Raw genomic sequence first — 13,391 nt, forward strand, 5'->3', positions numbered from 1 at the left:
AGCCATCTACCGGGCCTCTCTTCGCTACTCCCCAAACAAAGAGAAATACCAAGAGATTGAACTGCAAGTGTATCACCACGCAGCTTGTTCCCTCCTTTTTACAGACAGTTCTTTAAACCTGAGGTAAAATCTGATTTATTGAGACTGTTTATGTACAAGGGAATGAACTGACGAAAGTTATATTCACAGAAAACTGTTGAACTTACCAGAGGTTTACTCTGAAACATTTGTATCGGCATTTGTGGCTCTTTTATTTCTCCCTTTTTTCTTTTGGTTATTTGGTTTCCTGTATATCTGGGACTGTGTTTAACATATAAAGTACAAAAGAAACAGCGACCTTGAAAATGCCGAGCTGACATGCTGCTACTTTACTACTGAGACAGATAAGACACTGGCGGGTTATAGACCGCCGCTCTGAGGCGGTCTGCCGCCGCCACCGTTTGCTCTGTGCGGGAGCCGCAGCAGCCACACCGTGCGGCTCCCCGCGCGGAGCAAAAAAGGAGCTCCAAAATGGAGCTCCTTCTTGTGGCGCCTCTGTGAAGTCGCGAGGCGCCGCTGGCGCATTCGCAACGTCATAGGCGCAGCGTCACATCTGGATGCTATGCGTCCGATACGTAAACATGGCGGCCCCCATGTGGAAGGGGCGCCGCCATGTTGTACGTATGGAAATACATACTAGGGTTACGGGGGTGCAGAAGCACCGCCCCTTCCTAACCCTAATATGTATTACATACGTATTTTTTGGCGGTCTGTAACCTGCCACTGTTTTGTCTAGAAGAGTTTTTAAGAAACACTCCAAGAAAAAGTGGTAAAAGGGAGCCACCTGGTGGATAAGCAAGGCAAAATACTGTACTTTTATCATAATACTATGGCTGCAGGAAAAAAGGTGACACAATGGCAATTACTCCCTAGTCAGATACAAAGGCCTCCCTCAGGTGAAACTCCAGGGAAAAACATGGAGCAAAACGAGATGGCTCAATTTGCCAAAATTCGGGAAGATATCGGAATGAACAATGAAAGGATTAAGAATGAGATGAAGGATGAGATAAAAGGAGAAATAACGGCAGAACTAAAATGCATCAATCAAAATCTGGAAATCTTAGTTAAAGATCTCGGAGAAATAACAGCAAAAGTGGAAAAACTGGAATTGGACCAAAAAGATACTGAAAATAAAATTGAGAAATTGATGAAAGAAAGAGAGGAAGATAGAGCCTATATAATAAAAATGGAAAACAAAATGAGAGAGACTTCATTAAAATTAAGAGGAATCCCAGAAACTGAAAATGAGGACTTATATAAATTGCTAATTCTGACTCTAGCAGATTTCATCCAAGAATCCGCTCAGCTCTTCCCGTGGGAGATACATATAATCTTTCGTCTCTCCAACAGATCGGAAAAATTTAACCATCTGCCCAGGGATACAATGATTCAATGTGACCAGAGAAAAACCAGGGATTTGATCATACAAAACAGCTATGTTAAGGATTTGATCATTGATGGAAGAAAAATTCAGATCTTTAAAGATGTCTCTCCTAGATCGCTAAGAGCAAGACACAATTACTACTTCCTAACTGATCAATTAAAAGTCTATGGAATACCCTTTAGATGGGAGGAAACAGAAGTTATCTCTGTGACCTGGAAACAAAAGAAACACAAATTGGACTCTCTGATAAAAGCAAGGGATTTCTGGGCCAAACATAGAAAAGACATTGAGAAGAATAAAGAGGGCAGCCCCAACAATGAAAGATATGGTAGAAGATTTCCAGAATGATGACCAGACTAGAATCGAAAAGACTTGAAGAAGAAAGGCTGGAGAAAACCGATCAGACAGGAGAAGGAGCTACTGGTGGAGAATAAGACTTTTGAAGACTGTAATAAACAAAGTTTTGTTTGGGATAGTGGGGTAATAATTTGATTCTATAGAAGTATTGTAATTTGAAGGTGAAATATTGTTTCAAGCTTTATTGGATTGTTCTAAAAAAATTCTTTTCTCTTCTTTATTAATTTAGGCTAATTTAGCAAGACAAATTATATAATGAAAATCTTATCAAGGGCTTGAACTCACCAACAAAAAGAAGAAAGGTATTTAATTTAATAACCAAACAGAAAGCTAATGTAGTATGTATTCAGGAATTGCATATTATTAATAGAGACAGAAAATTTATTATTAGGGAGGATCTTGGTAAAGAATTTCTATCATCTGCCCGCAAAAGAAAAAGAGTAATCCTATATGTTAAAAATAAATGGGAATTGAAATAACAAAGATGGCCACTATGTTGGAGCAGAAATTAAAAAAGAAAGTAAGGAAATCTTGGTTGTAGGAATATACAGTCCACTGAAAAACAAAAGTAAATTTTATTCAAAACTCTTTAATAAAATTTCAGTATTACACTATGAGAATCTGATATTATTAGGTGATTTTAATGGAGTGTGGGAACCAAAAATTGATAGAATTGGCACAAAACAAAACAAAGAAAAACAAGGAAAGTTATCTAAATCTTTTTGGGAGTTGGTTAATAATCTAAAATTAATAGATATTTGGAGACACCTATATAATATGAAAAGGGAATATACCTTTGCCTCACCTAGGCATAAGTCTCTAGCTAGAATAGACATGATATTGGTCTCTAAATCGCTAGCAGGTGAATTAATCAATATGGAAATATTCCCTAGGTCTATTTCTGACCACAATATGCTGAAAGTAAATATGAAGGAAAGAGGAAATAGATGGAATTGGAGATTACAAGAAGATTTATTAGATGACCCAGAAATGGTTAAAAATGCTAAAATAATGATCAAGAACTATTTCAAAGAAAACATGAATAATGGGGTTAGCACGGATATAGTTTGGGAAACAGCTAAAGCTGTTTTTAGGGGTTACTTTATTCAACAGAAGACTATAAAGAAAAAAAAGCAGGAGGAAAACATTAATAGGATAAACTCTCTTATGAAAGAGGAAGAAGACAAATTAAAGAATGACTTAAATAACACAGAAATAAAAATGAGAATTCAGCTATTAAAGAAACAATTAGATTCGCTAGAGACCAAGGAAATAGGTGAAAAATTAAAGAAAACCAAACTACAGAATTTTGAGTATGCTAATAAAGTGGGGAGATGGTTGGCTTATAAACTTAGGAATAAAAGGAATAAGAATCAGATACTGAAAATCAAAAAAGAGGGGAAGCTATTAACAGCACAAGAAAAGAGGTGATGTGACAGCCCTGTTTAAATATTTTAAGGGATGTCACATTGAGGATGGAGCAAGCTTGTTTTCTGCTTGCTCCATCCTCAGCGCAGACATACAACAATGAATTCAAACTACGGGGGGGGGGATTTCACCTAAATATGAGGAGGAACTTCCTGACAGTAAGAGCTGTTCAACAGTGGAACACACTCCATCAGAGTGTGGTGGCTTTTAAACAGAGGCTGGATGCTTCTGAAGAATCCAAACCCTTGCCATCAGAATGGAGGTAAACTGAACATTGTTCTTTCTTCCTTTGATTGTTTCCATCCATCTGATGTCAATGGGAGGAATGAACCATACTACACTTCCAGGGCTGGCATAGCTTGCCCACTTATGGCAGCATGCACACCACAGAGCATTCACAATCTACCACCCTTTTGCCTTTCCTGGCTCTTCTGCTGTTGAAAAGGTAAGAGTCACAGAGGTTTCCATGGAGACTGAAAAGAGGCATTCAAGTTTAGATTGCCCCCTGTGAAGGCAGTCCTCTCTCTTTACACTTGAAAATAGAAGGCCAAAAATACCCTACAATTCTGAGATATCCTGCCCAGGACCATAAGAATGTTATAGGAATGTCAAAGTGAACATTTTTTCCACTGCAAACCAATGGAGACGGGGAGACTACTTTCAAGAACCTTGCAGACCCTCCTGATAGTAAATCCCCTATTCCTTCCTTTAATGCATCTATGCTAATCAAACAGTCAAACATATTAATTACAGAAAAGACTAATTCGTGTTTCCCAGAAATGACAACTGAAAAAAAAAAATAGTGGTCATATAATCTTGCTGACCCACACCATTTTTATGGTGTATATGCCTCCCACAAGACTGAATATACTTTAATAGGTAGTCACAAATTAAACAAAATCAATTAATTTTATTGCATTCTGATCCATAATTCACTTGTGCAATAGATTTCAAGCTGATGGACAATTATGACCCATACATGGCTTTACATAAGAAAAATATTACATAGAAAAATATGTTCTGAGAATTCCTTGAAATACTCAATCTGATTAGTGAATACAATATAATGAGGCATATATAGGGATATATATGCGTATAGATTGCACACAAAGATTTTAAAGAGTTCTTTAGCTTTATAAGTTGTAAGTTCTAATAGTTTTAAAAACCAAGAACTCAGAAATTCCTGATAATTTTTTTATTTTTTTTAAAAAGAAAAAAAAACACTTTGCCCGCTTAGTTAACAAGAATTGCATACTTGCTGCACAAATCTTTCTAAATTACCACAGGATTGTTTTTTTTTAAAATGTCATAAATGGATAAATATTCCTAAATCAATGTATTTTTAAATATGTACATATATTGGAATGGATAATGCACAAAGTAACTAACATTCTGAAGCAGAGTGTCACTTTTGTACATTTCTGTACCAAGTTTCTCCCTTTCTTCACACAATGAGTTGTGCAATGCATTTCATTACAGTATGAGATTTAAAAATAATATTAATGGAGAAACTTAAAGTGCTATAATACTGAATTGACTGTTACCATAGTGATGCAAAGAAAATACAACCTAAGGAGACTACTGTTTCTTCTAGGCTGTGACACATCTATATGGACCCAAGTTCCAAAATTAAAATCAGAAGAAATATATCCATTGTTTCAGAGTTCAATTTAGATTGTTTACAATACATGAACTGAATTCTTAGGAGTTTAAAAACTCTTTGGTTAAAATGACATATGGAAACATTTTTAATTATTAAAAGAGTTTGGTGATCAATGCATCCATGGACTGATTACTCACCTGGTGATTTCATGTAATATTGCTCAATATCAGACATATCTGTATTCAGTGCACACTTGAGATAGTTGAGAATAACTTTTCTACTGAAGTAGTACCTCATGCCCATTAGAAAGATGGGTAAACAGCAGGTCAGCAGCAAGGACTTGGTCACAACAAAGCACATTACTATGGAGATAAGGAAGAGAAATAAACGATACCTGTCAGAAAAGAGAATTTAGTGTTGATTTTGGAACATAAACCCATAAGTCACAGATATTATACAGCATCTCTAATAGCAAAAATATCTGCACAATGTATTTTACAATACTTAAATGTATCATTTATTAATACAATAGATTTTATAAAAAGACAAATCTGTTTCGTTTATTCAAGATTCTTTCATTTTAAAAATTAAGATCCTGACAAAATCTCAAGTCAAATACTTATTAAGAATTATTAAATTCGTCATTTAAAAAAACTTCATATTTTCATTGGTTGAATATATAGAAAAACACTAAATATTTATTTCTGTTTTCCTAGATTAAGCACAAGGTTCTGATCTGCTCAGGACCCTAGTGCATGGGAGCTTTAACCCCACCCATTTAAGGCTCACATACCTCCATGCTACGCTAACGGCCTGATCCAGCCAGCAATGTATTTTAAAGTAATTTTTGCTCTGGCCCAAAATATGCTCAGAAAGGGGGAGTCTCCAGTTTATCAGCTACATTTAGACTTCACAGGTCTGTCTAGGGATGCCATATCCCGCCTGGGGGTGGGACTTTCCCGGTTTGGGGCGGGTCCGCACGGTCCCGCCCCGGTTTGGCCCTGCCCCCGGGACACCCCCCCTGCGACGGACGCCAGGCAGGGAAAGGAGCCTCGCATGAGCGAGGCCTGTTCCCTGCTTGGCCTCCTCCGCCGAGGGAGGCGGCCTGGCTCTGCTCCCTCTTTCCAGGCCTCTGTGAAAGAGAGGCCTGGAAAGGGAGGGGGGCCGCCCGCGATCGCCGCGATCGCGGGCGCTCTGCTCCCTCTTTCCAGGCCTCTGCGAAGGCCAAGCCTCCATAGAGGCCTGGAAAGGGAGGGGGACCGCCCGCGATCGCTGCGATTGCGGGCGCTCTGCTCCCTCTTTCCAGGCCTCTGTGAAGGCCAAGCCTCCATAGAGGCCTGGAAAGGGGGGGAGCCGCCCGCGATCGCCGCGATCGCCGCGATCGCGGGTGCTCTGCTCCCTCTTTCCAGGCCTCTGTGAAGGCCAAGCCTCCATAGAGGCCTGGAAAGGGGGGGGGCCGCCCGCGATCGCCACGATCGCCACGATCGCGGGCGCTCTGCTCCCTCTTTCCAGGCCTCTGCGAAGGCAAAGCCTCCATAGAGGCCTGGAAAGGGAGGGGGGGCCGCCCGCGATCGCCCCGATCGCCCCGATCGCGGGCGCTCTCCTCCCTCTTTCCCGGCCTCTGTGAAGGCCAAGCCTCCACAGAGGCTGGGAAAGGGAGCAGATTCCTTCTGCGCTTGGGCTCCGTGAGCGGAGGGATTCTTTTCCCCTTGGGCTCCGTTGGCAAAAACGGAGTCCAAGGGGAAAACAATGCCTCCCTGGGGGCGGATTCCTTCTCCGCTTGGGCTCCGTGAACGGAGCCAAAGCGGAGAAGGAATCCTCCCCTCAGCGAGGCTCTTTTTCAAATGCAGGACCCAAAAAAAAGGTCCTACATTTGAAAAATTTGTCCTACATTTGTCCTGGTTTGGAGATCCTGACTAATGGCAACCCTATGTCTGTCAGTTATCCTCAAAAGTAATGTGGAGAAAAGAAACTGGCATTTCTAGCAGCACAGTGGAAGCATAACACAATTAGCAGGAGGTCAAAAAACAGCTAGTTAGATCAAATTAATATGCAAACCTGCCTTGTGTCCTATAACACATTTCTTCTACACAGCTTGTGGGTGTGAGATTCTCCCCTCAGGCAATCTTGCAACTACTACCACATGTGGAGACTTTCCAACACTTACCCAACCAGCAGTGGGGATTCCCATCTGGAAGTCCCACCATGGTGGCCAAATTCTACTCCTTGACCCAGAAAATGTGAAGACTTTCATGGTGCCTACTGCAATTAGCCAGAGTAAGGGCCTGTTTAATATTTGGGTTACAAGGGCTTTCCCTGATCCCTGCCTCTGACAAAATGTAAGGACCTCCTCCTTTCCCCACTGTGGGGACCATCTAAATGCCCAGTGGACACGACCCTTCAGTATTCAATGCTGCCACCAGACTAAATCTAACCTTTCTCTGAATCTAACCTTTCATATAGATAGCACTCTCAGAAGCCAAAAGTGTATAAAAACAAAAACAATTCTTTATTTGCAGACATTAAACGCGAAAAGACAGAATAATTATTACCTTTTTTTTTTTTTTTTTACAAAACCTCACACTTTCTCTCACCGTCTTTTCTAGGTAACTCAGATCCTTAAAAACAGCTCATCTGTTCCTAAACCTGACTGACTCTTAATCATAAATCTTTCATAGTTCCTCCTGGGGACTATCCCTACCTAAAACTAAAACCCCAATTGGCTAACCTCCATTTACCAACTGTCTATCACCAGCTTTATCTCTTCAAGCATTCCCCCAATCAGAATTCACTCCAACATTTCATTCTCTCCCCCTCCCAACAGCTCCTTACTTTATACCAGGGGTAGGCAACCTGCGGCCCGCGGGCCGGATGCGGCCTGTTGAGGCCTTACGACCGGCCCCAGCCCGGTCCTGCCGCCGATTGCCACCGGGGCCTTTGGCCTCTCGTGTGCAGGGGCAATTGTCTATAGACGCCTCAGGAATATGTATTTATATTAACATTTTTTTAAAAATCAGCAATTTTTTTTGCATGTCCTCCACTTTTTTAAAAAAAGTGTCCACAATTTGAAAATGTTGTCCTACATTTGTCCCGGTTTATTTATTTATTTAAAAAAAATTAAATTGTTTAATTACTTATTTTTGCCCCCCCCCCCCCCCCCAGTTGTCTGAGGGACAGCAACCCGGCCCCCGGCTCAAAAAGATTACCTACCCCTGCTTTATACTATACTATTATACAACCAATAAATTAAACAATATTCCTTAACATCATAGTTGTTTGTCAAGTCAGAGGGGAAATTATTTATATAAAGAGGAGCCGTCCCTCTCCAGGCCTAGCGGTGCATGGCTTCCACTTTCTCCTCAGACCTGGTCCACAGGAACCTTCTGGGTGCCTGGCAGCCATGTTTTTAGTGTATATGTAACATAGGGGCTTTATAGTTACGCACATGAAATCGTGGAGATGGAAGGACCCTTTAGGTCATCTAGTCTAATTCTCTACTTGATGCAAAAAATCCAACTTGGGAGCAAATGGACAATTTACACTAGTTAGCTTGTTTACTTCTCATTAACCAAATTTCTGAATATCTGCCAAAATTCTAAAGACTTTGGTAGAAGCAAAAATGAAGTAGCAAAATCCTTTGAAAGAGGCATTTCTGCCTTAAAGCCGAGTACTTGGAGAGCATATAGTATTATGAACTTTACTGCATTGGCCCTGGAACAAAAATGGAACGTTCTGGGGACAGGAGGCGGCAGGGAACGCATTTTATTGCACAGCTGCTGCCAAGCATCCCCATCCTGTTCCAGATGCATCTCAGAGGGGGCCATTTTTGGGAACGCTTGAAGTGTCCATAGCAAAAGGAAGAAGGAAATAGCATGGCCACTGTGCGGAGAAGATGGCAAAATGCTAACGGGGCAGAGAAAAGGCAAAACTACTCAACACCATTTTTGCCTCAGTCTTCTCACAAAAGGTAAAGGGTGCTCAAATTGAGGAAAATGGAGCAGAGGACACAATAGGGGAAATGCAACACAGAATAAGTAAAGAGGTAGTACAGAAATACTTTGTTTATCTAAATGAATTTAAGTCTCCAGGATCAGTTGAACCACATCCAAAGATATTAAAAGAACTGGCACATGTAAACTTGGAGCCATTGGCAATAATCTTTGAGAACTCCTGCAGAACTGGAGAAGTCCCAGCAGACTGGAGGAGGGCAAAGGGGGGAAAAAAGGATCTCAAAAATTATTGCTCAGTTAGACTGACATCAATACCAGGAAGGATTGTAGAGCAGATCATTAAACAGAGAGTCTGTGAACATTTAGAAGGGAATGCCATAATCACAAAAAATCAACATGGGTTTCTCAAAAACAAGTCATGCCAGACTTGTTTTTGAGTTGAGTTTGGGTTTTTTTTTTACTTTCTGATAAAATTTTATCAGGTTGGTAGATGAAGGGAAATGCTGTGGATATAGCATACCTTGATTTCAGTAAGGCTTTTGATAAGCCATGCCCCCCCCCATGATATTCTTGCAAAGAAGCTAGTAAAATGTGGGCTAGACAATGCAACTGTTAGGCGGATTTTTAATTGGTTGACTGGCTGAACAAAAGGATGATCAGCAATGACTCCACTTCATCTTGCAGAGAAATGACCTATGGGGTGCCACAGGGTTCTGTCCTGGGCCCAGTGCTATGTAACATCTTTATCAATGTTCCAAAACATGCTGCAGAAATCATCCAGTTTGGGGACGCTTTAATTGCCCTCACTCTGTGCTTGGGAATCCTGGGAATTATAGTTTACTGTGGCATCAGAGATTTCTTGCAAAGCAGGCTAAATATCTCGCAAAACTACAGTTCCGAGAATTCCCTAGCATTGAGCCCAGGCAGTTAAAGTGGTCTCAAACAGGATTAATTCTGCAGTATGCTTTTGAACAATGACTTGGAGGAAGGAATAGAGCGAATGCTTACAAATCTGAAGATGACACCAAATTAGGAGTAGCCAATACCCCAGAGGGCAGGATCAAAATTCAAAATGACCTTAATAGATTAGAAAGCTGGCCAAAACTAACAAAATACATTTCAACAGGAGGGAATTTAAGTTACTACACTTAGGCAGAAAAAAAATGTAATTTAGGATGGGGGACATCTGGCTTGACTACTGTACGTGTGAAAGGGATCTAGGAGTCCTAATACACCCCAAGTTGAACATGAGTCAACAGTGTGATGCAGCAGCTAAAAAGACCAATATAGTGTCTAGATCAAGGGAAATAATAATACCACTCTATTCTGCTTTAGTCAGGCTTCACCCGGACTACTATGTCCACTTCTGGGCACCACAATTCAAAAAGGATTTGACAAGCTGGAGCGTATCCAAAGGAGGGTGATTCCACCTAACTTTCAGGAGGAATTTCCTAACAGTAAGAGCTGCTTGACCAGTGGAACACACTCCCTCAGAGAGTGATGGAGTCTACTTCTTTGGAGGTCTTTAAATAGAGGCTGGATGACCATCTGTCAGGGGTGCTTTGATTGCGAGTTGCTGCATGGCAGGCAGTTGGACTGGATTTCCCTTTTCGTCTTTTCCAACTCTATGATTCTATGATTCAATGTTAACAAGAATTAAAATGTTTAAGACGATGCTGTTATCTAAATTACTATAATTATTTCAAACAGTTCTCGGAACTATGTCTATAAAATTGATAGGGAACTGAGACAGATCAATTTATAGATGATTTCAGGAAAAAGAAATCAAGCATCTCTAAGGAGCTATTCCATGGAAATCAGAACAAAGGAGGATGGGAGGGAGGTTTTCCTCCCCTGAAATATATTTTGAAGCAATACAAATGTTAATAATATTACATCTGGAATATGATGAGGAAAAAATAAGTAAGGACTGAAAGGCAAATTAATAATAGGTAGTATAGAACTATATTTCAATTTAAGGCATTAGGGCAATAAAGAGGAAATAATTAGTCCTATGCATTTGAAATTTAAATTTTTAAATATTTGAAAGGATGTCATACTTATGATTCCATGAAGATGAAGCAAATTTCTTTTCTGCAGCTCATGAGAATAGGATCTGGAGCAATGATTCGAAATGCAGGAAAAAAGATTTCACTTCAGCAATAGGAAGAATTTCTTGACAATAAGCTGTTTGACAGTGGAACAGACTCCCTCGGAGAGGGGTGAAGTCTCCTTATTTGACGGTTTATAAACAGAAGCTGGATGGCCAACTGTAGGGGGTACTGTGATTGTGAGTTCCTGTATGGCCCCTTTCACATTGGTGCTTTTGCCCTGGGTCGATCTGGGCAGATCCGGTAATCCCAATACTGAATCTGTCCAGAACGATGTTCCTACTACCTTTACCCCAATCGAACCTCCCCAGCGCATTTTACCCCACTGATGTTCACACTTCACGCCTCCTTGTTGTCAATCAAATGATTTGTATATTCACTTCCACTGTTGTCAGTGGTGACATGTCATGCAGCCATTCGCCAATGGCATGGGTGCTTCCCCCCTCCTTTTTTAAAAAAATGTAGCAGCAACGTTCGCATATTCTGTCAACTTGTCAAATTTAAAACCTCCAGGTATGTGTGTGTGTGTGTGTGTTTTGTGCCTTCGGGTCATTCCAGATTACTCCCCCTTATTGCATTCCCTCCTCTTTTCCCTCCCCAATGCCATCTGTCCGATCCTATTGCCTTCCCTCATCTTCCCCTCCCAAATGCCATCTCTCCGATCCTATTGCCTTCCCTCATCTTCCCCTCCCAAATGCCATCTCTCCGATCCTATTGCCTTCCCTCATCTTCCCCTCCCAAATGCCATCTCTCCGATCCTATTGCCTTCCCCTCATCTTCCCCTCCCAAATGCCATCTCTCCGATCCTATTGCCTTCCCTCATCTTCCCCTCCCAAATGCCATCTCTCCGATCCTATTGCCTTCCCTCATCTTCCCCTCCCAAATGCCATCTCTCCGATCCTATTGCCTTCCCTCATGTTCTCCTCCCAAATGCCATCTCTCTGATCCTATTGCCTTCCCCTCATCTTCCCCTCCCAAATGCCATCTCTCTGATCCTATTGCCTTCCCTCATGTTCTCCTCCCAAATGCCATCTCTCCGATCCTATTGCCTTCCCTCATGTTCCCCTCCCAAATGCCATCTCTCCGATCCTATTGCCTTCCCTCATGTTCTCCTCCCAAATGCCATCTCTCCGATCCTATTGCCTTCCCTCATGTTCCCCTCCCAAATGCCATCTCTCCGATCCTATTGCCTTCCCCTCATCTTCCCCTCCCAAATGCCATCTCTCTGATCCTATTGCCTTCCCTCATCTTCCCCTCCCAAATGCCATTTCTCCGATCCTATTGCCTTCCCTCATCTTCCCCTCCCAAATGCCATCTCTCCGATCCTATTGCCTTCCCCTCTTCTTCCCCTCCCAAATGCCATCTCTCTGATCCTATTGCCTTCCCTCATCTTCCCCTCCCAAATGCCATCTCTCCGATCCTATTGCCTTCCCTCATCTTCCCCTCCCAAATGCCATCTCTCCGATCCTATTGCCTTCCCTCATCTTCCCCTCCCAAATGCCATCTCTCCGATCCTATTGCCTTCCCTCATGTTCTCCTCCCAAATGCCATCTCTCTGATCCTATTGCCTTCCCTTCTCTTTTCCTCCCAAAATGCCATCTCTCCGATCCTAATGCCTTCCCTACGCATATGTAGCAGATATTTAGCACAAGCATTCACACATCCATTATATGTAGCACAAGCATTCGCATAGTCTGTCACAAACATACTTTTTTTTAAAAGGCCGCTTGCCGTTTGCTAAGCGACTGGTGCGAGAGGGGAGGCATGTTCCGCCCACTGCCCAGCCTCTGACCTTTAGCCCTCCCCCTAAATGACCCGATCGTGAACAGGGCCAAGTTCACATTGGCCTGACCCCAGGTTTTCCGAAAAGAAACGGGAAAAACCCGTTTCAGAAAACCCACACTGAAGGGGATTTGCCCCAGAACGGGCATGCAAAACCTGGTGCCAGTGGGAACAAGCCACTTTTAATCTGGGTTGAAATTCGGGGTATATGGTAGTGTGAATGACCCTCAGACAGAATGGTGTTGGGCTGGATGGCCCCTGGGGTCTCTTCCAACTCTATGATTCTTTTGAAAAGGAAAACACTCCAATTTCCCATGCTAGGGTAAGCTCTTTTTCAAGAGTTTCGATGGTAAAATAAAAAACTTTATATGTCTTTAAACTGCTCTTCCCTCTTTAGTTTCTTCAATGAAATCTTAACTAAAATTAAATTGTTTCTTCTTTTTTAAACTTTAATCGTGTAAATAGACTTTTTTTCTCAGTTCTTGTTTATAGAAATAAAGAAACTCATTAAAGCTCTATTTTACCACAGAAAGAAGAACTCTCTTCAGTTGTAAATCAGAATAATTTAAGGCAGTAATTCTCAAATGGTGGTGTAGGGCTCCTGAGGAGGGAGGCATGAGAGTTGCTCAAGGGGGGTTGGCGTGAAACTTGCAGGCCTGATGTCGGAACCCTAATATAGAATTGGGATTCTTCCATAAGTTGGTGTTGGTTGATTGGATTCTTCCATATTTGCAATT

General features: G+C 41.7%; 1 protein-coding gene across 1 annotated transcript in view; it reads right to left on the reverse strand.

Annotated features, from left to right (window-relative positions):
• ASPNAT (aspartate N-acetyltransferase) overlaps window positions 1–13,391 on the reverse strand; it is an 81,468-nt gene that overhangs the window by 50,784 nt on the left and 17,293 nt on the right. The window contains exon 2 of the mRNA XM_089510928.1: window positions 5,009–5,173. Coding sequence (XP_089367054.1) covers window positions 5,009–5,173 — 165 coding nt within the window. The remainder of the gene's footprint in view (window positions 1–5,008; window positions 5,174–13,391) is intronic.

Source organism: Sceloporus occidentalis, unplaced genomic scaffold (genome assembly GCF_023333645.1).
Source record: "Sceloporus occidentalis isolate IW3139 unplaced genomic scaffold, rSceOcc1.0.p SCAF_2, whole genome shotgun sequence".
NCBI lineage: Eukaryota > Metazoa > Chordata > Lepidosauria > Squamata > Phrynosomatidae > Sceloporus > Sceloporus occidentalis.